This window comes from Notothenia rossii (genome assembly GCF_949606895.1).
Source record: "Notothenia rossii genome assembly, chromosome: 7".
NCBI classification, from domain to species: domain Eukaryota; kingdom Metazoa; phylum Chordata; class Actinopteri; order Perciformes; family Nototheniidae; genus Notothenia; species Notothenia rossii.
The window spans coordinates 75,130,480-75,158,435 of record NC_136905.1 but is presented as its reverse complement, the minus strand read 5'-3'; the positions used below and the strand labels follow the sequence as shown (position 1 = coordinate 75,158,435).

The 27,956-nt window shown below is 39.9% G+C and overlaps 1 protein-coding gene across 3 annotated transcripts; it reads right to left on the bottom strand.

The window, feature by feature from the left end:
• Nucleotides 1-2,281: 2,281 nt before the first annotated feature.
• crlf1a (cytokine receptor-like factor 1a) lies at nucleotides 2,282-16,740 on the bottom strand. Of its 3 annotated transcripts, none has more exons than XM_079640745.1 (10): nucleotides 16,698-16,740; nucleotides 16,290-16,437; nucleotides 12,555-12,833; nucleotides 11,360-11,489; nucleotides 10,333-10,502; nucleotides 5,712-5,869; nucleotides 4,517-4,591; nucleotides 4,187-4,280; nucleotides 3,210-3,394; nucleotides 2,282-3,114 (listed from the first exon to the last, which is right to left on the bottom strand). In XM_079640745.1, the coding sequence occupies exons 2-10, from the start codon at nucleotides 16,360-16,362 to the stop codon at nucleotides 3,091-3,093; spliced, it is 1,188 nt and encodes a 395-aa protein (XP_079496871.1). In that variant the 5' UTR covers nucleotides 16,363-16,437; nucleotides 16,698-16,740; the 3' UTR covers nucleotides 2,282-3,090. The 3 variants fall into 3 exon arrangements, with proteins under 3 accessions (XP_079496871.1, XP_079496870.1, XP_079496872.1); XM_079640744.1 differs by having other exon boundaries at nucleotides 16,631-16,731; XM_079640746.1 differs by lacking the exon at nucleotides 16,698-16,740 and having other exon boundaries at nucleotides 3,206-3,394; nucleotides 16,290-16,684.
• Nucleotides 16,741-27,956: the final 11,216 nt, after the last annotated feature.

Genomic DNA, 27,956 nt, shown 5'->3' with positions numbered 1-27,956 from the left:
CTATTCTCTTCTATTGGCTGATTAATCAGGCAGAGCTAAAAGCCAACATGTATCAGCACTAAGTACATCTACTTTTCTCTTCAATATTACTTACTACCCTGTTGAACATGATAGAGACTATTTGAGAATTATTATTATTATTATCTTTTTTTTATTTTTTTTTATTATTTTTTTTTTGTACTTTGTTATAATTATTATTATGAGTGAGAAAAATATATATATATTATTATTATTGTTGTATGTTTTGTTTCTGAAATGTTCAATAAATTGACTAATTCTTAATATATTCATTCCAAGACTTGAATTCAGAGGCAAAGAGGGTTTTCAGGTGAATAATTTAAACAACTCTTGAGGCACTGGATAGGCAAAACATTAAGAGATACATACAGAGAAATACAGAGAGAGGACTGCTGCATAATGCCAAAAAGCACTTTCATATATTTATTACAAGCGGAAAATATAAAAGCCTTTTTATTGCTTTAAGTATTTTAATACAAAAACAGAAATACGATATGGACTAACTAAACAAATAACACTTTATTATGAGAAAGTATGAGCCTGCCATTTTTCTGCAAAGTTTGACTTTTGATATGTTAGTGATATTATCTGATCATTCTTCTGTAGTTTTACTTAGTATAATTACAATTGCAGAACCTTGTTAGACTAATACTAATATGTGTTTGATCTGTTGAATATGATTGATAATGCATATGCTTACTTCTTTTAAATCCATTAAAGGTCTCAGCCATGCCCTTGCAAATAGAGTAAAAATCTAACATTCAAACTAAAAGACTTTAAATCAAAAGCCTACATTTCTGTGGCTATGAGTTTTGGACCTAAAAAGGATTTTGCAGCAGAAAGGAAGATGATTGACAAATAGCAGCATCTGAAAAGTGTCAACTGTGGCAGAAAAGCCCTGCGGAGAAATAACTTTCGGCAAATACAGAGATGTTTGCTTTCCGGCATGAGAAACGCAGTTAGAAAAACGACTACTTGCTCTCTCATACTACTAATTCTTCCCCTGAACACAGAGGTAACTAAAGCCTTTAGAGCAGAGTTAAACGCCCAAGTTAAACCTGCACTGGTTAAATATTCAGCACCAGTGACTCTCACAGGTTCGGTAATAAGACTCTTCTGTGTCACCAGCAGGAGATGAACACTGACAGGAAACACAACCGCTGTCTTAGGTTTTTCCCCAGTAAACAGTGAGACTGTGCAGCAAACATCATCCCATCATTGTTGTGGGACTGGTTTGAGATGCAGCCTGGATTCATTAGGGGAGGTATTTGTCATGGATGTCAGCTTTTTGTTGCCCTCTCCAAGGTTTTCATTCCTGGTTGTCTGTTTTTCTTGTTGTTAGCAGGAGAGCATTCACAGTCCAATGAAAATATTTGGAAAGTTTGTTTTGCATCAAAGAATAACTATATATTTAGGAGCAGATAGCTCCACCATGTGGTCAGCAGTTGTATGTGTGTGCTACTTTATGGTAATTAAGCTTTTTTACCCTTTTCCACCTACGCACATGTTCACACTTTTTGCAACTCTAGGAAATTAAATTGCAACCCCTTTCCCATTGTTCTAAGCTTGCTAAATAATGATAAGCTTGGACATGATTCATTAACACATGTGGTACCTGATACCATTTTTAAATGGCTCATACTACAGGACCTTTAATTCAATGTGATCACAATTTGATTAATCCGACCCATTTGAAATATTGCACAATATATCCCTAAACATTTTTGGTATTTTAGATAAGTAAGTAAGGATTTCTGACAGAACTCACCCTACTTCCTTATAATGTGGTTTGAAGTAGATCTGGTTCCAGTCACAGTTTCAATACTTCTAAACATTTAAGTCACAAATGAAAGGGTGTCCCTTTGTCTTCAGGGTTAAGATGGTGGATGTAGAATCCATAGATAAAGAGTTATTCATAAATAATGTAGAAAATGACTGACTATATGTTGGATCTTTTTCTTTAAGGAGCAACTGATCTAAGTCCCAGGTTCTTTTAGCATTTTGCTTATTTAGAGGGTGGAATGAAGAGAAAATGTAATGCCATATTCATCTTCCTTTTGTCTTATAGATCGCTGTTCGGAAATATTTCATTTCAGAAATCTGACTGAAATCCCTGCGGCAGTAAAAATGTTGAGCAGCATGGCGTACCTTTTGGAGCAATGGAAACATACAGGTATTACATATATATCCATACAGCAGGAGCAGAGGTGCGTTTATCATTGTGTCGCTTTAGTGTGCACACAACTCATTTCCAAACCGTGTGTTTCTGTCAACATTTTTATAGAACAACAGTAGGAAATCGAAAACAACTTCAGTCATTGATATTTTTTTTTACTAACTAAGCATAACTTAAGACATAAAACATAACTTTATACAGTTTTAAATATGCTGGTACAATTCAGTACAAAAATAAAAGGCAGTAAAACGTCTCCATACAAAAACACCATCAGTCACACTGTTGCTCTGAAAAACACATGAATGCTGGGTGAACCAGTTTGGCACTTATAAAGCATGGTTTAGAAATACTGAATGATAATTAGTTGCTTTTGCCTTTTCCAACAGGACCACGGTGAACGCTTTGATTTGCAGAATCCACAGACGCTGAACAGCCACTAGATGGTGCTTTGGATCCACAGGTGAAGTAAAACAAAAAAGGTCAGAATACTTGAAGTTGTTTGGACAACACTTGTAATCTGTTTTGATAACCTTTGTGCACATTTAGAGCAGATATGCGGCAAACATCTTTAGGGATGTGTGAGTTTTCCTGTTGCGTGGTCCTTTGAGAAAGCAGAGTAGTCCACATGGTGTCTTGCTAATGATGAAACCAAGATGTCCGTAACAAGTCCACATTTTCAGACAAAAAAGTGCTCATGTTGACTGGAAAAGATTAAATAAAGAAGAAAATCCCAGTTTTTTTCATTTGATGTCCTCTCCTGGCCGTTATTTGCACAACATGTCCAGAGCAAATGTCTTATAATTCCCATATACGAATACAATCTCTCTTCCTCACACACATAGACAAAAACACACTCGCTCAGTTTCTTGTTTTTCTGCCCGCAAAGGCAGCCTGTGCTAGGATTTATCCCCTTGGAGAACCTAAATTAAGAAGACACAATCTGTTACAAGTCAGCCTTTTTAAAATACAAAACAGTTTTTTACTTCTGAGGATCCATTAAGTGATGCTTACCTACCTGGTTGCGAGTTTTGTGAGATTTCTGCATCAGCACTCTCCACTGGTCGTACAGCTTCATGGACATGCTGCTGCAGCCGTAGGCGTGTTTCCGCACCCAGCCGAAGAACTGCTTCAGCTCCCGGCGCAGGGTGGAGTTTGAGTCCCCGCTGGACTTTGAGTCACATGAGCCCGACATCAACCGCTCTGCGTGAAGGGAATCAAAGGAAGGAGAGAGAGGGAGAGACTTTAGTTAGATTGGCTTTGGTGTTCGGGGATGACATTTCTCACAGAGCAGCAGGGTTGCTATTGGGGATCTACATTCCACTACTGCAGAGTCCTAGAAAAGACAGGCAAACATGAACATTAAAGGATAGAAAGCAAAGGAGAAGATTGAGAAATAGCTCCAGCTGTGTAGAGTTCTGTATGTTCTGTTTGTACTGGTGATACGTATACCAAGAGCCATGAACAGTTCAGGCAACGACTGCACACAAACATAGAAGACCTCTCATCTAAATCTGGTACTTTTGCCAAGGTTCATGGGAAGTTCTCGTAAATCCAAGTGCTTTAATACCCATGTTATGTTTTCATAGTCACAGCCCTAGTTCCTTACAGTTGTGATAACAGCAGCAGGTAGCCACGGTGAACAGCAGGACTTAAATCGTGTTCGGGGTTGATCTTTAAATTAGTTATTTGTATAACTTTAGTGTTGCAACTACAAAGTTACACAATCAAAGTCTGGATTGACTTTGTAATGTTTTGTTTGGCGATAATGTAATTTGTTTTGGTTAGGATTTTTTAAATCTGATTTTACTGATGCATCTGCCACGAATAAATCTGCCAATACAGAAAAAAAAAAAAACTGGAACAAAGGTAAGGAAATATAAAACAGCACCATCTTCGTAATTGAAATGTACTTAAATCTCACAAAAACTGAGATCACGAACAAGAAAACACAGTGTGAGACCTGTGAGTGTGTGTGTTTCAGTGTGTGCTCACCGCTGTGGGGTGTGGATGCAGCAGTAGGATGGCTCCACTCGCTCCAGATCCCAGCTTTGCGAGAACCGTAGATTCCCACGGGATTACAGCGAACCTGGAGAAGATACAACATTATTAAAACTGACTAAATCTCAAGTACACACACACACACACACACACACACACACACACACACACACACACACACACACACACACACACACACACACACACACACACACACACACACACACACACACACACACACACACACACACACACACACACACACACACACACACACACACACACACACACACACACACACACACACACACACAAACATCGTACCTGGACAAAATACACAGTTCCAGGTCTCAGTCCAGCCAATCTACAAGATGTCTGATTCCCAACGTCGTCCATCACCTATTGGAAAAAAAGAGCCAAACACAGAATAGTTGGAGGTCTGACAGCAGTATTAAATACCAATGTGCGCAAACTTAAACACAGTGCAGAGTCAAGATGTAGAAAACACAACCACAAACCATGTACAGACCTAAACATGCATGCACACCACATTGTTTGGTGACTCCTGATCAGCGTGTTTATGAAAATGTTTTAATGTAATCGTGCCTGCTGGGTAAAAATCTGCTCTCTGTTACTTGTTACAGAGCTGGATATGCAGAGGAACAACACTGAAGAGCATGTACATGTACATGTACTCAATGCATACAGTAAAGAGAATAGATAGAGAGAAAGAGACGCCCAGGCACTGCAGTTAATTATCTTGTCTAATAGTCCCCACTTTCTCTCTGGCATTCAGTCTGTAAACACTTGTTAAGAATGACTACAACAGAAAACAGAACATGGAAATTACTGGCATCAGAGGGCTAATGATGTGACGTGGGGAAGCCAAATCGGCAGACGTTACCGCTGAGCGTCTTTACAGCCATATTGAAGGCATTAACAGCTGAGATGCATCCCTCCATTCCTCAGCATGACCTCATGATTAGGGCCGGTTCGGAGGGAAAATGGCGTTTTGTTTTCACCACCAAACCCTTAAAGCCACTTGGATTTAAGTCCCTCTCTCCTCCCTCGAAACGGTCTCATCTCTCCGCCACGTCTCTCCACTCCTCTTCTTTTCTTCTTCCACTTTGCGAGCAAAGACTTGCTTATATTACATCTGTGTAATTCCCCCTTAATTACAGGAGAATCTTCACTCGTACCCAGAGGACTCAAATGAATCCTGGGAAGCGCCATCTGCACGGCTGAAGGTTTTAGACTGTATTTTTCATTCATTAAAAGTCTGAACAGAGGTATACACAGTGGCTCTGGCCTGTGTTTTTCTCATGATCAAAACCTGACTGAGATTTATGGCTGATGAAAGTTTCTGAACTATTAACCCATCTGGCAGCGGAGGCCTCAATCAAACTAGATTAGAGGTGATTACAGCATTAGGATGAGAAACAGCTGCAGTGATATATCTGTTTGTGTGTACGAGACAAAGAGAACTGATTTATGTCTTTATAAGTGTGTGTCCTTATACCTTCCAGTCTTGGCTGTCCTCCAATCTGTAGCGGATCTGGTATTTGGCCTGAAACAGGAAGTCTTTGAGGGCAGGCGGGGCCTCCCAGCGGACGCTCAGCTGGTCCTCGAGCTGCCCGACGCGACTGACAGACACACCTGATGGAGGGTCCGTGGTCACTGCAGGGAGAAGAGAGGAAGAGGTTATTAAGTAAGTTGATCTAAAGAGCTGAACATATGATTACAATCTATTTGGTTCCAACATAACATTTCCTAGACCAAAGGGTTATTCAAGGGGCTGTAATGAATCCTCAAGATCACTATTGCTGAGTGAGGAGAATGGCAAAATGGTTTGTCCACCAATCGGAAGATCGATGGTTTGATCCCAAGCTCTTGCAGTCAACAAGTCAAAGTGTCCTTGGGCAAGATGCTGAACCAACAGCATGGCGTGAATGCGTTGCTGTAAAGCGCTTTGAGTGGTTGCATAGGTCAGTGTGTGGGAGAGAAGCTCCCTCTGGGTCTATACAATGTCCGAAAATTTTTTAAATGTTCAATATAATTGGATTGGATGGATTTCATAAAACAATGATAAACCAGTGTGTGACTATAAGGACATAACCAGAGCAAAATCTTCAATGTACAAACAATGACTTCATGAGAGGCACAAACTGGAGTAATTTGTAATTCATTACATCCATTAACAAGTATATTTCTATGTTAAGACCTTAATGATAAACTTCTGGTGGACAGATGGCCATGATTATTATTTTCAGCCAAACATTCATAGCTTAGGGGCTTCTTTCTACATTTCAGTGTTTGCAGGGTCAAGAAAATCGGCTCAATAGAAATGTAAATCGGAAGGACTGATGTCTTCATGTGTAGCAGCTCACTGAAGGGTTCAGGGTTGGCCGAGCTTTGTGGTCTCCTTATAGTTTTTGAAGAGTTGGACTTGTGTGAGCTGGAAGAGGCTTTTTCATCTGACAACGATTATCGTTTCGACAAACAAACATGTGCTGACAGACCATTATTTTAACGTTTTGTTTTTGAGATCGTTTCAATACCAAATACCAGTTCCTTTTTATAATGTCATCCCTTACCATAAACAAACAAGACTAACCCAGAGGAAATAGAAGATGGGAAAGATTCAGTGGAAAAGTGGGAGTTGACACGAGAGAGTTTTAGATGTTTCTGGTCCCCAGCGTTCTGAGGAACGGGAGACTCTCTGAAATAAAATGCGTAACTGCAGGCGTGTCTGTACTCTTGGGTGACTGGTGGCATGCATTTTCTTTCATCTTAGAAAAAAGCTTATTTTTAAAAGACAAAAGTTGAGAGTAAAACTAAGAAGACTAAAGTTTTAAGTACTTAAACATCTAAGTACACTGGGGACACTAATTGCCCAAAACAATAACAAGTAAGGGAAAAATGCAATCTGCCGTTCATTTTTCAGATGAAGAGATAAAAGAGTTGTTAAAAAAACTGAAGACATGGTTTCAATTATTCCTGTGCTCACAGAATGGAGCTTCACAAGCCTTATTGGACTGTCTTTGCCCCACATTCTGTCTCTCAGGCAACAAAGAGGCTCCTTCCGTGCCCTCTGATTGACTACGCTGCAAACCAGTAGTGCCTGCAACACTCTGTTATAGAAATAACTAAATCTTCTGCCTTCTTTTCAAAAAACCTTGAATCTACATTTTTGCATTTCCTAGACTTGAACATCATTCAAAGATGAGACACACATGAAAGTGCTATTTGTAGTAAAGATCAAATACCATTTCTAATGTTTCTATTTGACTGCCATTCATTTGGGAATCATAATAGCACAGTGCATAATAATACCTTATCTGCTGATGTAAATATGGATAGCATTCAGATATTTATTTTGAGATGACAACATAGTCTTTCACGTAATTTTTTTAATTATTACTTATGTATCACAAGCAAAAAGCCAAGATATTTGAAGATAATAAGACAATTAACTTACTTAAAATGATCTCATCCTTGGCTGCTTTTGATTTCTGAGGAATACTTAGAAGATTATTTAGTTATAGAATTAATTTTTTATTTGTTGAATAATCATTTTAATGAGCAATTAAAGGTGGGGTAGGTAAGTTTGAGAAACCGGCTCGAGATACACTTTTTGTTATATTCCATGGAATGCTCTTAACATCCCGATAGCAATGAATATCTGAAGTGCTTTGACAACAAATCCATAAAAAAATGTCATCTGTGGACCAATCATTTTAGCCGGCCCGGCTAAAGTAACTGGATGGCCTACCTGCCTGTCAGCCTTCCATCTGTGCACAAACTTATCTCGTGCCCTCATTGGTCATGTGCGCGTTCGTGTATGTTGGAGGAGGGGCTCTGTAAGGAAGTGGCAGATTTTTTCCGGCTGTGTATTTTCAAATTCTAGCGCACTCGAGCTGGTTTCTCCAAAATGACCTACCCCACCTTTAAGTAATTGGTCCACTGTTCAGTAGAAGTGCAGCGTTCCTATACATCTTGTGCATTTAGAGATGAATCATTGTTAACATACATTATGTCATTGCTCATCCTCTCGGAGTCAGAAACCCATACAAGTTGCCTCTAGTCTCTCGGTGCCCAGGTATCCCCGTGACTGAGGAATGCAGAGAAAACTGGAGGTGTTTTCGCCTCGCCTTCATAACTGATTGGACATGACCGTAGTGACTCACATCACCTCCACGCAGGTGTGGCTGCTTTGTTTTATGACCTGCTACTGTTGTGGAAACTGCTTGCATGAGAAGAATGGCCAGGGAAACCTGAGCGAAACAAAATCCCCCGCACACACACACACAAGTCCAGAATCCGCCTACACTGTGTTTCTATACCGTTACCAGGCCCTGCCCTGCCCTCGGGGTGTGTAAACAGGTGTGCGTGCATACATTAGGGAACGGAAAAAGGATTACAGTTTGATGGACGCTTGTTTCCTCACCGGTGACGTGTTTACCTCGAAAGCTCTACATAGCTCTCTGTACATTTCCCCGGCACCGTTATGAGCCTGTTGAACCAGGTGAAAATCTCCCAGCTAATCATGTTCTATTATTTCAGGTCCAAGTCTTAAAGACTCAAAGCCCAAACTCCTAAGGCCTCGGGGGTCTTGGAGACGGGATTATGTTCAAGGATCAGTGTGGAACATTCCAGCACCACAAAAAAAAGGGGGTTAGCGAGTGTTTTCTGTGTGTGTCTCTGAATGTGTGTCCGGTGAGCATGAGTAAAGAGAAAATGAGCTCATCAAAGGAGAGGGTGTTCCCATTCGTCACACACCTATGCCTGTCCAGGTGTGTGCAAGCATGTGAGAGTGTGTGTGTGTGTGTGTGTGTGTGTGTGTGTGTGTGTGTGTGTGTGTGTGTGTGTGTGTGTGTGTGTGTGTGTGTGTGTGTGCGTGTGCGTGTGTGTGTGTGTGTGTGTGTGTGTTTTATGAGATAATGAGCGAAGAGAAGAATTTTGATCTTGTGGTCCATTTGCTTAAATCGCACTAAGCTAGGCAACGGACATCATAACAAAGCTTTAAAAGGGAACACCGCTCAGTTCATATCAGCGTAAAGCTGGATGAGAACTTGTGAACAACCTTCTCTCCCAAAAAACAGAACACAATCCAATCTACTGTCTGTAGGAATAAAGGGGATGAATCTGTAAAGTTTACATTTTAAGAGCAGCAATATGAGGCTAAAGCTGAAGTTAATCATGGTTACAATAAATCTGAGGGGTCACGAGATGAGAATTAGAGGCAGGAATACACCACTTGACTTTTGTGTTTTTTTCCTTAATTCCACAATCATTTTAAATTAAGTTCTGAGTTAAAATTATGCACACAATCCTATTTGAGTGTTTTTTCATTCAATAGCATAGGATAAACCTTTAAAAAACAGGGATAAAGCTAGCCTGGCTGTGTGCAAACTTGCTACTAGCCAAGAATATGTCTGGCACCTAACCCCTGAATAACCACAAATTGTTTTTATTACATTACATTTTTCCAACTGATTAAACAACAAGCAAGATACAACATGTTAATCAATAATCTTCAGAGGCGCTTGAAGGCGTTATTTTTCATGTTTATCTAGCTTGTTACCCCTGCTTACAGTCCCGATGCTAAGCTAAGATAATTGCCTCTCTGCGCTATGATGTAGCTACGAAAGTAACACAGTGACAAGAGAGTTAATGAAAGTAATATGTCTAACCATTTCTTTGAATCAAACAATAATAAGATAAACAAACTTAATCTTCAAACGTGTGTAAAGTTTCAACTTATTTTAACGTGATAATTTTATCCGGCTAACATCATGCTAGCATGGAGAACCTGTTCTCTAAAGAGCTTCTTTCGTCAAAAAATCTTGAACTCTTGTTTTCTTTTTCTCACGTCGTGTGAAACCAAAGACTAGCAACTACTATGAGACGGAAAAAAGAGGAAGATCACAAAATCCCTCTCTGGTTGTACTGTTAACAAGTTGACATGTTTAAGCTGTCACAAGGAGAAGCAGGTAGACATTTCTCTGTTTTTTTACAAGCCTAAAAGCCTAGAATCCCCTTTCCTATATTATACCCTAGAGGCTCATTCACACTGGGATCTAAGCTGTAAAGAAACGGTAAAAGAAACCAGGTCAAAGTTCACTTTTTCTCACACTCACCCACGTCTAGGATGTCGAGTGTGATGACATCGGAGGCGGCCCTGCCCAGCTGGTTGGAGGCCTCCACCCAGATCTCGTAGGGCGTGAAGAGGTGCAGGTCCCGGGTGATGCTGCAGGAGTAAGGCTGCGTATGAGTGTAATCCTCACACTCCTTCTCCTTGCCATACCACCTGGGAGCAAAACAGAAAATACCTCAAATAACTCTGTACAGCACCGATATCATGCAATACGTAATTTATTGTATAATGTGTTACCAGTTAAGAGCTTATCTGTCACAAGTGGTTTTATTAAGTCCTTATTTACACTAATCTGACCGCAGCGAGAGATCTCAATGTGGTTGAAGCGCCTGTGGGCACTGCATGTCAGGTTGTTTTCCTTTTAGTGCTTTCAAATTGCTGATTTAACTATAATAAATGGGAAAAGAGTTTACAACCGCATCTGAAACTCATTTTTCAAAATGTATCGTTCCCAGATGAAAACCTGTTTTCCCTAAATCTCATGAAATGTGACTTTTCTACTGTCGAAAAGCTTTCACCCTCTGGCAACAATGATGTTATTTTTCTTAAAATACGATCTGTCAAAGAGATATGGTATTTCGTCCCGTTTCCAGCTCCACTTTAGCTTGTTTCTGGGGCCTTTTTGAGGCATGTCAGCATCATAAAAACCTGCTGATAATTTTGATTTTAACTGAGAACGTTAACAAGTTAAGCCAATTTGAATAAACCTGGTTTTGCTTGGTTTTGGCTCAGTCCTAACCCCCTTTCATTTCTAGGCCTATGGCAGAATCATATACTATATATTAGAGAAAGTATGTGGTACTTATTCAAGATGTATGTGTGTGATATGTATATGCTCTGATTTGTTGGAGTTATGACTGAGAAAAAGCGGAATGTTTTTTTAGCTCAACCATCAAAAAGTTCTTGACATTTCAAAAAAATGCTGTTTTTTAAGATAAGGAACATAATTATTTCTCACAATGAGTGTTTTCCGCGGTGTAGCTGTAGTGTGTGTTTTTGTGTGAGTGTACCTGAGCTTGTACTTGAGTGTGTACTGTGTGCTAATGTTAGTCTCTCCTTTCCCTCCTGGAGCCCAGCTGCATGTCAGGTCTTTGGTGTTCCTGGACCAGCAGGTCATATTGACCGGCTTCTCTGGAGGCACTGGGACAGAAAGGGGGACATATGGGGAGAAAGGGGAAGAAAATAGAGATGACAGAAATGGTGAGGAGGAAAAGGGAGAGTAGAGCGAAGAGAAAAAAGGAGGGAAGATGTAGGGTCATTAGTGTACAAAGTTACGACCAGCCATTACTTCAGCTCCTTCCTCCTCCTGAGTGTAATTCACCCATTATTGATGTTCCTTGCAAATTGTGTGTGTGTGTGTGTGTGTGTGTGTGTGTGTGTGTGTGTGTGTGTGTGTGTGTGTGTGTGTGTGTGTGTGTGTGTGTGTTTCTTCATGGTTACGTTTTTGTTGTATTTCATCTCATCACCTTTCACAGTCTTAGGAATGGCCTGTATTTTTATGTATCTGGGAAGAGAAAGGGCGTTTGTAATGTAGGAAACATTTTCAGAGAGAGGCTGCTCTTTACTTTTTACAAGGGGGTTGTTTAAATGTTAAAGGATGCCTTCAGTTTTATTTATTACTTGGGTCTTAAGCCATTTTTAGCATTGGTATTAAGTAACTCATTTTCAGCGAATAACCATAGTTCTTGAGGATAAGGACTGCTCATGGAATATTTGAAGACATTTTGTTGACAGGAACACCAAATAAAGTTAACTTTAATAAAACGACTAAGATCTGGGAGATGCAAAATATAATTGATTATTCTCATATATACAGACATTGTAACATGTGTCTTTGTGAAAGGACCCCTGCCCTGTGAGCTATTGTGCGAGTAATGGACCACACAGGTGGCCAAAGCATCACACAGTGATGCACTGAGGGAGGCCTCTCACTGGAGGCAGGAATATAAAACATAAAATACAGCACTTAAAAAAAGAAAAATCTGCCTACTGCTTCCATGTTGCTTCCGATTTAAATTTCATTCTGCTGTTCTCCTCTTTATTTTCCCTTTTTAACGCTGACTAACAGTGGAGAAGAGACAAATGCAGACAGATATTCCTCAGAGATACTGTACATTAGCCAAATACGTAAACTAAAAACTGAGCTCTCCATTGATGAAACAGGGCTGAATAACCATCTAAACGTACTGATAAACTTCCACTTACTTCCTACATAGAGGCAGGACCCGGCCAGGATGTGTCCCTTGTGGTTGTGACAGACCAGGTTGTCGCCGGATGTTTGCCGGGAAGCGTTGAGTCCGGCCAGCGTCACACTGAGGTTGGTGGGGCTGAGGACTCTGTACATGGAGCCGGGCAGCGGCTGACCGTTGAGCGTCCAGAACAGAGAGCTGGCGTGGACGCCGAGGTCGGGGTGGACCCAGCAGCTGGCGGTCAGCGTGGACCCCATGCGCAGGACGGGGTCCTGGGGATAGATAACTGCTACATCTGGAGGAGATGGATGAAGACGGTTGATGAGCACCTCCAGGAAGGTTACACGAAAAGGTCAGTTTCAAGGTTGGGTGATTGGAAGGATATATCGCCTATTTGTTATTTGCTGAGTTTTTTTTGTGCTAATTTAATGGTCTTCCTCTGAGGGACAAGTGCGAGCTGCTGCCCAGCAGGCAGACAGAGGGGAAAAACACATGTAGAGCCAACAGATTTGCACATTTGATTCTGGGAATGCAGTAAGGTTTTTTTCGACAAAAAAAAGATTATTGTTATAATAGTGTAAAGTGGGCTAACCAAGATGGTTTATTCAAAGTTTTTCTCTGACGAGTCTGAACTAATTGTGTTCTACTCAACTTTGTGCACTTTGCAAGTTTATTTGTGATTGTGTTGGATCATTTCTGCTTTTTTTCGTCAACTCTGGCCTGAGTTTCTTACTCTCATTTGACTCACAGCACTGAGTACTGATATTTGACTGCCTTTCTTGTGGTCTTTGGTTTTTAAACCTGTAAAACAGTTCAAATAAATAAAGGCTACGTTGTGAACACATTTTACAACTAAATGTTAAATTACTGAAGTGGCAAACTTCAAGAAGAGTTAGAGATTAACATGTGGGTTTTAGCACGCTGATACTCATGTATTTATTAATTTTGTGTGAGTTTTGAATGACTTTTTAAATTACTATTCCTGTGTATGATGGTGGATTTGTAGGACTTTGTGTTGTTACGGTGTTTGTTATTTGTTCTCCGGTCTCTTATGCAACAGCAGCTCACAAGAGAGGAGATTTTGAGAGTTTATTTCTTGGGATTGGAGGCTTTAAAAAAAAAAAAAATGCAGCCCACCTAAGTAGACGGCACAATGAAAACAAAGTAAGTGAGATGATTTCTATGCATTAACGACTGAGCGTGTCAACACTTTGTCAGACCAACTAAAAATCTGCACCCGGGGGCCACGTCTGTTGGGCTACACGCCACCTGACGCTGACAGAAACTGTGTGGTCCTCAATGGAGGAGCCGCCTTTGAAGAACTGCACTAATATCAATATCAAAACTCCAGCTGTGACAAAACACATTTATGCACGCACACAAGAACAAACAAACACATGCACATTGGCTTTGTCACTGGATACGGCGGGCTTAATAATATGCTGATCCAGCTGAATAACAATCAGTGTTTATGTATTCCAGGCGCTGGGGATGGGCTGTTGCCCCAGAGCGGGGTGCGAAGCCCCCTTTTACAACACAGCTTAAACACTACAGTGATGCACACAATTACTACTGTTTATTGTCTCTGCTTGACACACTCACTGGAGGAAATGGCTTGTAAAATATTATTTGTTTGAAGAAGCGGAGGGTGCTTGAAGCTCAGCGTTAAACTCTGTGACAGTGGAGGATGGAGATGAGTTGAATTGAAAGCTAGAGAAGTTTTTGTTTTTTGAGCAAGAGGCCTCCGATGACATGTATGACTAATTATGTGGAGTCTTTGGGCACTTTTCTTTATGCTGTCTGTCTTCAAAGGTCGTGACGTCCCCTTCGGTTCTAGAGAACTATTTACTCTTCACTCATCCATGTTCAAAGTATTTTCTTTCCTCTGTCTGCTGTACAATAGCCGTACATGTGGAATAATTTGAGGGGCCAGTGAGGACGAGCCAAGTGGAAGAAGTCACGCAACATTTAGTGACAATGAGCCGTGCATAACTATCTGAAAGGAGATCGAGGAGACGGTGGATATTTTTCTGTTGTTTGATTCTCCTTAGCTAACATTTTAGGTATTTAACTGTTGCTCTTAATGGAAAGAGGAGAGATTATCTTGTCTGGCATAAATCAAATTAGTACAAGTACAGGCAGGAGAGATGGGACATGAAGAAGTTAACTCAAGGTAAACTTTAATGATTTTATGTCTTTCAGAGTCAAATATTTGTTATTAAATGATCAAATCCAACATCGATACCTCTTTATAGCCTATGCTATAAACTCAAATTAGATCTAGCAACGGGTACAAATAAAGTTAGTTGAACCTGAATTTTATGGGATCATGAGCTGCATAAAACTAATTATATGTTGCTAAGAAAATTCCACATTTAAACCGTTTAATTTCTGTGGCATTTGTTAACCACAGCACGCTGAGTGAAAGGAAAGCACCCTCCATTATTACAGTGAATAAAACAGTAATGACCAATTAGGCCCTGTAATAAACAGCAGGGCAGCTTATGATCAAGACCCATTGTCGACTCTAAGCCCCTGGAACTATGCTTTCTTTTATTAGCGCCTTTCAAACAGGATGAAGAACAGGAGATCCTCTCAGAGGAGCTGCTCTGTGCCAGTGAGCTCACCATAAAAACTAATCCAGCCACTTAACAGGGGAAGCGGACATAACTTTGATTTATTTACGTTACCGTGCATTAAGCTGCCGGTTAACATTCTCCAAAACCCAGGCAAATGATGTCACTGTTTTGTTGCGCTTCCTAAAGCCCCCATGTGTTAAACGAATTATGGCCCTTGACTTGTTGAAATACAGCCTCCTGGGAGGGCAGCTTTCTCTGCAGGGACACAACCGATATACTTCACCAGGAGCACATCAATAACAGGAGGTGTCAAGTGGACAAAGTGGCATTTTTCTTTTTTGTTGTGTCCACAAATAAACCAGAGTGGATCCAAGCAAGTGCTGTTCAGGATCAGAAGAGTTATTTGACATTGGAAACGCATTTTACATACAGCATTACCAAAGAGGGGTCAATGTGAGTCTTTTGTATTTACACAAAGGATTTACATATTTTATCCTCCTATGGGAACGCTTTATATTTATTATTCTTATTGGATGCATCATTTAAATATAGTATTACCAAGAAGGGTTCAATGTGATTAGTATGTGTTTCTATACAGGATTGACATATGTTATCCTCTTATGGGAACCCTATATCTTTGGTACACTTAGTGGAGGTAAAAGGTATTTTTATTGTTTTTAATAATGTTTAATATCACTATAACATCCCTACACTGTGTTTATAAGAGCTTTTATTCAAGGTGTTTACAGAATAATATCCTTCTCAAATACTAATTCCATCCCATATGATTTTAATTTGGTGTCCTATATGGCCCTGGAGTGTTTACATTGACTCACCTCCACTCAAAACGGTATGTTTTCCTTATCCCATATTTATTCTTGCTATATTTTTACTGCCAATGGTTGTAATTTATTGTTTGCACAGACTATTACCCTCATTAGTTTTGTATTGTTGTGGAAATACATTTTTGCATTTGTTTTATCTTTAAAATACTCCGTAGTAGAGCAAGACAATGTCCCACAGAGTTGTTTACAGCCAGATGTTTGAGTGACACATGGATTAAACTGGTATTAATGGACCAAAAAAGGGCAGCCTGTTCCCAACCCATCAAAAAACTCTTCCCCAGCAAGACCCTGAGTTTGCGCATCGATGGACATCTGTGTGCAACTTACGTGTGGACAAGGAAAGCACGCCGGGAGTGTGCAGCATGAGGAAAACCAAGCAGATATCCAAGACGCCTTTCATTTTCCCCCAGTTCGTCTTATTTCTGTCTTGATCCCTCGTCCTCGTGTTGTTGTGATGTCGCCTTTTTCCTCGATCCTGGGTAGAAATTACGCACAGTGAGGAAAAAACAGCACGGGTTCAAAAGCTAAATGCTCCGGATATTATTAACAAGATAACTCTCAGGAGCGAAGGAGCGCACTAGAAAAAGTGTGACCCGGTGGAAAAAGTTCCCCGCTGAGAAGCCATGAGGAAAACAAGTCCTCGTTAAAGGCTAAAAGCGTGAGTTTACCGCGTCCTGTTTGCAGTCTTTTCGCTTCTCAATGCTTCCTGCAGCTAAATCATACACAAGTTCATACTTTTTAAGCCCCTCCTCTCTCTCTTCCCACACAGTCGCCAGTCATTTCCCCCTCTGTGCGTCCTTTCCCTGTTCCTTTTTTTCTACCTCCCTCTTCAGTGATGGGTAGGGGAGTCAGAGCCATTCACTTTCACTGAATCACTCTGTCTCTGTTACTTTCCATGCCTCAGGTCTCTCTGCTCTTCAGTTTTTCTCCATGAGAGACTGTTGAGCCACTAAGTTTTACAGAAAAAGGAATCCTAGAGTGGCTTAATCTTAATCTTTTTTGCTGTTTATGCAGAGTGACATAAACCATATTTCTCCCACACAAGAAATGTATTTGTACCCAGTTTGAGTTATGATGATTCCTCTTGTAATGGTCAGTTTTGACCATTGGCATGATATACTTCAATTTCATGAGAAACAGGCTACTGCTATGTCCTAATAATGTTTTTGAATATCTACTGGCCTTCTCTGTGTGCTCCTAATGTCATTTGTGTTCTCAAATTCCTGGAGGATGGACATTTATTTTTAAACTAATCATATTATCAACCATCCCTTCTGATATTCTATCTTCTGAACTTTTAGTTTTTGCAATTCACAAAAGTGTAGGTAGAATTCAGTCAGCTGTAGGATGATTTACAAACTCATTTAACATGAAAATAGTAAATACACATTCCTCCTTTTACAGATGACTATTATATACAGTCCATTGCTTTCTCGCTATATTCTTGTTATCTGATGAATGTTCGAAATGACGCTTTTCTGCTTTCCATTCTTTTTACTTGCTCCATAACAGTGTTAGCAAACCACATATCAAAAATACTTTTTACCCTTCTTTTTTGTCCTATGGTGGTTTTCTGTTTAACTTGCACCAGTTTAAGATAACATTAGTCCAATCTATGTTAAGGAAATAGGGAAAGCTGGTTGCTACTTGGCTGCTTTGACAAAAACAACAGCGTCACAATTTGAGTTCTATTGTAAAATGAAAATGGCACTATTGCTAAATACTGACTGAAAAGCATGTCAAAACTTGAAACCCCCAAACACCCACATCCTTGCTCAATCGCTGCACATTTATTTTATATTTATTCAACACGAATGTTCAGTCTAGATTACTGTCTTAAAAAAACTATAATACAAATAGTCCCATTGACTGTCTAAGGAGTGATATTATTAGACGTGAAACTGGAAGCGCATTTCCTTTAATTTGGATTTGATGCTATCTTAATGGTTCTTTCTTTGCTCATGTGATATCCTTCCACAAAGTTTCATAAAAATTAGGCCGGAAGATTTTCAGTAAACCTGCTGACAAACCAACATACAATCTTGACCTCTTTGGTGGAGATAACAACCACATTTTCCTTAGAAATATGAAAGATCAGATAATCTGTCAGGCAATCAGCAGTCATCCAAGAAATCATGAAATAATATTCCAAAGCAGAACAAAGGAAGAAGGGCAACTCTTTTTCCACAGAGGAAGCTCTTTATCAACAGAAGACGGAAGTTGCCCTCAGGCATCCACTGAGTGAAAGCCAGTCAGCATCTCAGTGGGAGTCTTTTGACGCAGGATGTGTGTCACTATATCAGCTCTAACAGATTCTGGAGACAGGCAAAGAGCAGGGGGAGTAAATACTATCACATCAGGTCAAAATGGGATTGAGAGAACCACATTCGGGATCCAGAGTGTGTCAGGAGAACAGACACTCTTTTCAAGTCCATCAACTAAATGGGTTCTGTGACTTATATTTGACTAATGGTGGCCCCAGACGTACACAGATTAGTCCTGGTAGTCCGGCGGTGAGTCAGCAGGAGCCGGGCAGAGCGTGAGCCTCACAGACACGGTGACCTTCGGGTCCCGGCCTCCAATGTCCCCCTTTCTCCTCACTCAGAGGGGACTCTTGTTCGAGGAGCAGTTCCCGCTCGTGCCCTCCTGCAGTATGTCGTCCAGGAAATGTGAAAAGAATTTCATGACACTGTTGTGGCTGCCGTGTCACTTTCCGGTCATCCGGCATTCACAGTGTCTTAGCTAGAATAGCTGATTTATGACGGACAGCCACCACCGTCTGCGAAAATGTTGTGTCACTGTCTCAGCTTGTGTGTTTTATGCTGCTATTGTCCTCCATTTGTGTGCCCAGACACACACACACACACACACACACACACACACACACACACACACACACACACACACACACACACACACACACACACACACACACACACACACACACACACACACACACACATCTTTCACATTCATGAAAACTTGCACACATGCATGCAGTCAAACACACACATGCACAGTGCCATTTACTGTAAATACCACATCTTCCAACCAGACAGTCCTTAATGCAAACCACCACAGGGAAAAGCAGAAGACAAAGTGTTGAGAGGCAGTGAAACGCAGTAAAGATGGTGACAAAGATGAGACAGGGAAAGTCAGAATGATCAAGAGATCAGTTAAAGTGGGGCTGAAGTTAGATGAGGAAGTCTGCTTTCTGTAATAATGCCAGTCATGTGAGGACAAATGGCTCAACATCTCTTTGGCTGGAACCACGACATGAGAAAACAGGCTCAGTGTTAACCGATGGCACATGTCGGACACATGTTGAATACATATTTTTGCCAGGCAAGCAGTGAGAGAGGGCAATGTCACTCATTCAGTGGATCCATTATATCAACAACTATTCGATGGATTGCCCTGAAATGTTGTGCAGACACCCATGGCTCACAGATGATAACTATTTAGGTCTTATGTCTCACCTCTGTTGTTAGCATGCTAACAAGCTAAACTAGATACATATCAGCTCATGTTAGCATGGGCATTGTGAATTGGCATGTTGCTGTCAAATCAAAATTAAGGAATGCTCCAGAATGCTATTTTAATTATAACATTTCTTTTCACCCTCTGTCGGAAACCAGAGACCAGTCTGCTCTGATTGGTTAGCTGACAGGCTCTGATATGATTGGTCAACCGCTTAAAGGTGTACCGCCCCTTAGCCTCTCTCGTACAATGTGTTGGAGCGCCATAGAAGCGCGAGTGTGACATAGTGATGTCATTGTGCTAAGGAAATTAACAAAGGAGTCCAATTAACACATTTCAGGCAGGGGGGGGGGGGGGGGGGGAGTGTGTGGGAGAGAAACTCCCTCTGGAGGGAACTTTGGGATTTTAGCCTTTGCAGACCATTAACATGCACAAAAACCTGTATAACACACTACTGGAAAGTGAAACCCCTAAAAGAATAATAGGGCCCCTTTAAAAGCCACATTGGGTTTTAAAGAGTCATTTATGTAATGTGTGCCTTTACCCAGTTCTACATGTCATAGGGCAATTTGTGTAAAATGAACACACATATAGAGCATATCCCTACAGTCTCCTTAATGTCTTGATGTAAATAATTTGTTGAATGTCTGCTAACAAAGTGGATAAACAGCTCATCATCAGGACACTGGGAAAACTCTGAACATCAAACCGGGGAGTAATCAGAGGGATGGATGCAGACAAGACAAATAGAAAAGAAAATACAGTGGGTAGACAGACGAAGACATGGAAGAAAACGTTTGAGATTGGGTTGTAGACAACAGGAGAGCCAGAAGCCACCGAGACAGAGATATTTGGAGTGGGAGCGGGGGCAGAAAGAGGGGGGATACAGAAAGAGAGAGGGAGTAATCAAGGAGAATCAGGACATTTCCTCTGTAATACCCACAGGCCTCAACTGAGCCCCAGCTCCACAATCCTCGCTGATTGGAGAGAAGGGTTTGTTTGAAGAGGAGGTCAAGACCATCAGTACCTTGTTAAGGAAAAGTTGTGTCCAGAGGAATGAAGAAGGCTGACTCCTTCCTGAGGAATTCATAGGGGGATAGTGTGCGGTGTGTGTGTGTGTGTGTGTGTGTGTGTGTGTGTGTGTGTGTGTGTGTGTGTGTGTGTGTGTGTGTGTGTGTGTGTGTGTGTGTGTGTGTGTGTGTGTGTGTGTGTGTGTGTGTGTGTGTGTGTGTGTGTGTGTGTGTGTGTGCAGAAGACAGAAAGAAAGCTGCCAATGTTTTTAGGAGACAATGTTTTGTGTGTATGTGTGTGTGTGTGTGTGTGTGTGTGTGTGTGTGTGTGTGTGTGTGTGTGTGTGTGTGTGTGTGTGTGTGTGTGTGTGTGTGTGTGTGTGTGTGTGTGTGTGTGTGTGTGTGTGTGTGTGTGTGTGTGTGTGTGTGTGTGTGTTGGTTTAGTCACCAAAAAGGAGCGGTGGAGAAGAGGAGGTGGAATCAGATTGTGATTTAAGGAGGACCCCATCAACCCCCTCCTCACATAGTTTCTAAAGCCAGGATAGAAGCGCTGGCATTCGCTGCAATAATGCATGACAGATGTACATCAACCGTGCTAGCTCTCTCTATCTCCCTGTCTCCGTCTCTCTTTACTTCTGTTTCTGCCTCCTCTCATCTGGACCCAATGCGTTGTTGGTGATGGGCATCACGCATCAAGGCATACCACTCTTTAAAACTGAGAACGAGAGGCGATTACGGTTCGTTAGATGAATCCTCCCGTCATGGTGGTTTAACAGTGACTCTACAGGCAGTGGATGTTTATAAAAGATGGCATGGTCATCTCTTTGGTTGTTTTACTTCTGTGGATCTGGTCAAATTACAGGCATAGCCACCTGTATTTGTCTGAAGCAAAACTAGATTCATCATTTACATGAAATTGCAGCACAAAGAATAAACCTCATGGACTCAATAATCTACATTATTAACATTACTGTATATTTTTGTTTCTCTGCATCTTATTTTTCTTATATTTCATCCATTTTAAGTTATGGAATTACAAATATTTTTGATATACTTATAGACCTCCTATGAAAATCTGATATTAGTATAACAGGAGTGGGTTTAAACTATTTTTTTGTGCAGTATAAGATTTTAAAGTAGCCTCATAATTATCCTTTTGTTAAATTCAAAAATGTTATTCCTCTCTTCCTTAGTCTTTGAAATAACATTCAAGTTCAAAATGCTGTGTGAGTAACAAATACAAATACATTATTATTATTAATAATAATAATAATACATTTCACACTTTTTTTTATTATTTATTATGTTTTTTTTATTTTAGTATGAGCTGTGCTTTTCCTTTCCTAGTGAAACAAATGTTGTCTCGACTCCAAGTGACGCAAAGATTTATTTTTCAGACTTCGTACATTTCTCATCAAAGCCACATAATAAATTATAAAACTATTTTCCCAGGCTTTGCAGTACGCCTCATCACTTCTACGTGGTTTTCAGATTTGCTTGTACTTCTGTTTTCAAACAGCAGAGGGCAGCACATCACAGAACATCATGTCAACTTCGCCCTCTCTTGATCACAACAAAACAAGGTATTTTTTTCTGGAAAACCGTACAGGAGTTGTTTTATGCAGTTAAGGAAAATCTGACGCAGATAATAACATAATCTTCTAAACTCTACGCATGTGAAAGGAGGGTATTTCAAATAATAAGTGGCGGGATTATTGTGGAGCTGAGGAAAGGAGAAAGCACGGAGGTCGGTGCAAGGAGAAGTGAGGAGTGATCGCTGTGACATAACAATGTTTCCAGATTTCTGCTGTGTCACCGTGCAGTTGTACTTTCTTTTACTACTTCCTTGAAGCAGTCAATGGAATTGGGCTCAATTACTTTGCAAGAGATATTCACATAGGTGGTCATCTGCAAGTAAAAAAAAGATGATGTCCTTATAAATAAATCCTACATTCAGTTTCCAGTGGTGGACTGTAAACAAGTGCAAGTACAATTGTTTTATATTTGAACTTTGTGCAATAGGATCTTAATGTTTTTTTCACCACTGCATTTATTTAGCATGTTATACTTCTTATACATTCAGGAGATAATGATTCACCTTGAAAACATGTGATTAGTTAATATGTGAAATAGTACATTAGCAACATTTTAAAGCACCTGCTAATTTAGTGGGAATGCTGATACAGCATTCCAACTACTTGTTCTTCTACGCACAAATTCTTTATTATTATTATTCCGCCGGGTTATTTTGTCCCTCCTCTGCTCCCACATTCCACATCGCAGAAACTCCGTTCAAACATCAAAACGTTCAGCTCGGTCGGGAATCGATTGCTATTAATTTTCTCATTCATAACTTTCATAATTCCCGAGATATATCCCATAATTCATCACATTTTTAACATGGAAGTCAATGGAGAAACTCTTCAGACTTGAAAAATCTTCATGCGACTTCAACTGCTAACTGTTCCTTCATACTTTCACTCAGAAACCTCATTCCAACTTTAAAGTGTTACACATCTTTCTGACATTATTCGTGTTACACAGCTTTTAAATCAGATTCATACTTTTAGAGATATTAAACATTGTTCAGACCTTGGTAAAGAGGCCTTCTTCAGATTTTAACTTTAGTGTGTATTGTTCAGCTCGTTAAGGCTAGAGTGCGTGACGTCACAGCTGGTGGCAGCTTGAAAATCGCCTTCATATATTTTTTTAAACCTGCCATAATTCCCAAACCCTACACTCCTGAGACATAATTGTTCATGAAAAACGTAGGAAAAGATCTCAAAAAAATTCAACGAAATGTATCTTGAGGGCATGAAGTGACAAAAACGTTCAACATGTCTCCATTAAGGCCAATTGTAAATTCAGCGTGATTTTTCTTCACAGCAGCAACCTTTAGTTAATCTGTCAAAAAGGCCACATTATTGACCCGAAACTAAGTACCCAAAAAGCACACTTCAGACGCTCAGGGTCCTTGAGATGCTTCACGCGTTGAAATTTCACGGATATCTGTTACGGTTCTTCAACAAAACGTTCACATGTCACTCGGATCAATGGAAAGGCTCCCCTCTCACTGATTACTGCACATCACCATGGAAACCTTTGATCTCTGGGCTCAAGCACAGGTGTTTCATAACGTTGTTACCTCAAACATAAACACCTGTGTGTTGGAGATATGACATGATGATGTCATAACTCCAACTGACAAGCTCAGAACGCCACCAAGCATCACATGACGGTTAACACTGTGGCCCTGAACTGCTCTAAATCAAATCTGATGTTACATAATGTGGTGTTACTATGGCAACGCATCCCTCGCCATAAAACACGATGTCGCTGTCTGGAAATCTGCGATCTCCCCATATGCCGTTTCCATGGAAACACATCCCTTGCCATAAAACACGATGTCGCTGTAACTCCAATGGACACTGTCCGATCCTCCCCAAAACTTCACTTGGATATCACCGGTCCATGCCTCAACAGCTCTACGATAAATCTGACATCTCACCATATGCTGTTTCCACGGAAACGCATCCCTCGCCATAAAACACGATGTCGCTGTAACTCCAATGGACACGGTCCGATCATCCCCCAAACTTCGCTTGTATATCACTGGTCCATTCCTCAACAGCTCTACGATCTGAGATCTGAACATAGGCTGTTCCCATGGAAACGCATCCCTCTTCAAAAAACACGATGTTGTCGTAACTCCTATGCAAATGGTCAAAACAGCACCAGACTTCAGATAATGGTTAATGGTCGAGCCATCAACATGTCTATGTGCCAATAGTGAGTTTTCCTCAAAAGCTGTTGCCATGGCAACACATCCCTTGCAATAAAACACAATATTGCTATAACTCCTATGAAAATTGTCAAAGAGTGCTCAAACTTCACATGTGTGCTAACAGTCCAGCCGTGAAGACATCTACGTGACAGTTTTGAGATTTCTTCAAATCCCATTGCCATAGCAATACGATGCTCGCCATGAAACACGGTTTTCTCATAACTTCAGTGAAAATGCTCCAAACGGCCAAAAACTTCACAGGCTTGGTAACGATGCAGCCATGAACACATCTAAGCGTATTATGGGGTTTCATCAAATGCCGTTGCCATGGCGACAGATCACTCTCCATCAAGTTAGTTAAAAAGTTTGCAGTTAAAATATTCTGCTGCTTTTCCAAGCCTTTTTACTTTCTTTTCTTCTCTTATCGGACATTCAAGCCCCCAGTGTTCATGTATCATTTCAATCTAAATTCTTGACTTTCCCCTTACACATTACATTTCAGCATAGCAGTTCAGCGTCAGCTTTTCAGCATAAAGCATTCCCACTAGCCATTTCTTCAGAAATTGCATTCTCTAGTTTGTAACTAATCCTCTTTGCATTTCTTTCATTTCATATTATTAAGTGAACAACAAAATAATATTCAGAGAAAATATTTTATAGGTTTGGTTTCATCTAGCTAAAGCAAGCAGTCACAATGCAACAGGAAATAAATATGAAACATTTATAGCAGCAAACACGTGCAGGCTTATTCCCGCACATGTGCTAACCACACCTTCAACTATTCTGTCACAGAATGACTCATCACATTTGAGTCACCGATGTGTGCCTGCAACAAAAGCATCTTACTGTGAATGAGACTGGTGTCTATTGTTTGTAATTTGAGAGATTTATTGCACCAGGAATTCAGCCTACAGTAGCTTTGTGTATTGGGTTTGTGGTTTGTGTGAAATGCCTTAGACATCTGATTCCAAAAGATTAGGGATACTTAAACAGTAGACACGTATATCTGAGTGAATTGAAGCATCAATATAAATTGCATTAACAAAAGACACAGTGGATTGGCAGTTTACTGATGATCTTCCTGCAGCCATTAAAATATGCAGGAGCTTGTAGAGAAGCACCTGGGAGTGTTACTGCGTCACTTTCGATATGATACATCCCGTCCTGCATCATATCTGCAAGTAATTTAGTTTTTATTGGTGTTAGTGGGTGTGGTATGAAAAGAGTGTTGCCTTCTTAAGGTCACCTTCGTTGACCCCTTCAGATATGTGCTGCTTTGCAAAATGAAAAAAACACCCATCTTTAGTGCAGCTGCCACAGGGAGACAGATAAAGATCTATTTAGGGAACATTCAGAGGAGCATCTAAATCAAGTTTGAAAGCATTCATATCCCAGATGAATTAAGCACACTATATGTCAGAGAGAAAATCACATATAATAACAATACATCTTTATTTATATAGCGCTTGATACACACCAGCTGCAGCTTAAAGTCCTTCAACAACATGGCACGCATCACAGATTAAAACAGAAAACTGAAGTTCACTTCAGGTCAAACGGTAAATCCTTTTGGCACACATGCGGCATAGAAGCATAATATAACACTTTAAGGAACACAAGGAGGTAAAAGGTATGATAATAAAAAAGAACAATCAAATAAGTAATGATATCTCACGGGACAACCCTCAGTAAAATAAAGAAAGACATAACACAAAAGGAATAAATTCAATAAAACATTAAAACCTATAAAATAAATAAAACAGTAAGAAAAAAAGAAGAAAAATTAAGATTAAATGACAAATTAAAAGGGGATAAAACTATAAAATAAATAATATCAATAGAAATCTATAAAACCTATAAGATAAATAAATAAAGCAATATAAAAAGGACTAAATAATACGAATAATAAAGATTAAAAGGGGATTTCGCTAATTAAAAACTAAATCTGTCTTTCGCTGTCATTTAAAAATGTCCACTGACTTTGACTAGGAGTCATGGCCCATTATCACTAAAATGTAAATGTAAATGTAACTGCCTCTTATCAAGAGAACAGTTGATCACATTTGCCTGAGTTTTGAATAACTGCTTGTCATTGTTTCACGAAATATTGAGGAGGAGGGGAGTTTATCGGTTGCTGTTGCAAGTCATTTATTCACAGTGTGTTCAGAGCTGAAGCTGTGTTTGTTTTTAAAACTTAGTCAAACATGTTCAGCCATCTGCCAAGGGTGTGGCTTGTCACCTCTCCTGTTCTTTGAGATGTCCATGGACAGGATATTAATGCAGCGTCTAAAGTATAGCTGCGTTTGATGTGGTCGGGAGGAGCTCTTTAATGTATGGCACTTTATGTTTGTGGTCCCATGAAGAAACCAGCTGAAGGGGGAGAGGCAAACACATTGATGAGTTTATTTATTTTGGTAAAAAATGATCACACAGTGTAGCACAATGGAGATAAGCCCTTAAGCTTTATTTGTTCTTTAGACTAATCTTTTTTAATTCAGGTGTTTTCTAAAGGCAGTTCTTTGTGCAGGTTGAATGTCAGGCTGTTTAACACGCTCATTCATTGAATCAGTAAAGTCAACACAAAGGGGATTATTGATTTAGATTTGGAAATAGACCATGGAGAAGAACAATTTATCATTAAATCTAATCCTGTGGAAACCATGTGTCTCCATGACAGCAACTTTTCACTGACTAAGAAACAGATACGTTTTTGTTTTTTTTAGCTTTGAGGCGATTCATTTTTTCCACAACAATCAACTTGTCTTTACAGTATATAGATCATTCATTTTAAGTTAGGATATTTTCCTCAGCCCATAAAAAGGACAAATAATCCTTCAAAATCTTAAAATTTGCTGATACAGGATTTCCATCTGAAAGTGTTAATGGAAGACCATTGATCTTGTAAATATTTGTCTGACGAAAGGATTCAAGCCCAGTTGTTCACTGCTTCAACTCCATCGCATTGGTCTTCATCAGCAGGGAGGTTAATTTTTTTTGTCTGCCTTTATCTGTCCCAATTGGCTAACCAATAGATTAATCAATAAAATGAATAGTAAACATATACAATGAATTCTTATAAGCTAAATAAATGAATATTACAAGTCCAAAAGGAAGTTGGAAGACAGGTACGCAGAAACACATATTATATGACCCTACCCCTTTATTATAACTTAAATATTGACAGTAATGTTAATTATACACAGTACAGTTCAACTATTTACCTTAATGTTAATCAAATATAAATTACGCCAATCATTTATTTTAATATGCTTTAATAGTCCACTTTTCAAAGGCGTAATTATGGCAATGAAAGTCCCAGGCTCCATCAATAATGCAACAAAAAATATATGTAAGACATAAAAGAAATAAAAAACATTACAAATATTGCAAGAAGATACAGAATAGACATAAAATAGTGCAAGAGAAAGTTGAAAGACCAATGTGGAAGCAATGCAGAAGATATATGTGCATGTAAAATAGAATAAGGTGAGCTAATAACAGAATGTAAAATTGTTTTTTACATTATTTGTTAAGAATACAATAAAATAACAAACTCATTTTAACCAACAATGTTCCTCAGGGCAGACATGCACTGGGCAGATCCGGACATTGTTTTATTTCTCCATGAATCATCAATGGCACTTCTTAGGAACTGGTGTGGATTTCCTCTGGAGTGTGTGGGTGTGTTGAGTGGATGAATAAGCGGGTGTTTCCTGGAAT

Bases quoted from the DNA above. Each gene is read 5' to 3' on its own strand.
- crlf1a (XM_079640745.1), bottom strand. From the start codon at position 16,362: ATGAAAGGCGTCTTGGATATCTGCTTGGTTTTCCTCATGCTGCACACT. The intron at 12,834-16,289 runs GTAAGTTGCACA...CATCTCCTCCAG, and splicing joins CGTGCTTTCCTTGTCCACAC to ATGTAGCAGTTATCTATCCC. The intron at 10,503-11,359 runs GTACACTCACAC...TTTTGCTCCCAG, and splicing joins ACACTCAAGTACAAGCTCAG to GTGGTATGGCAAGGAGAAGG.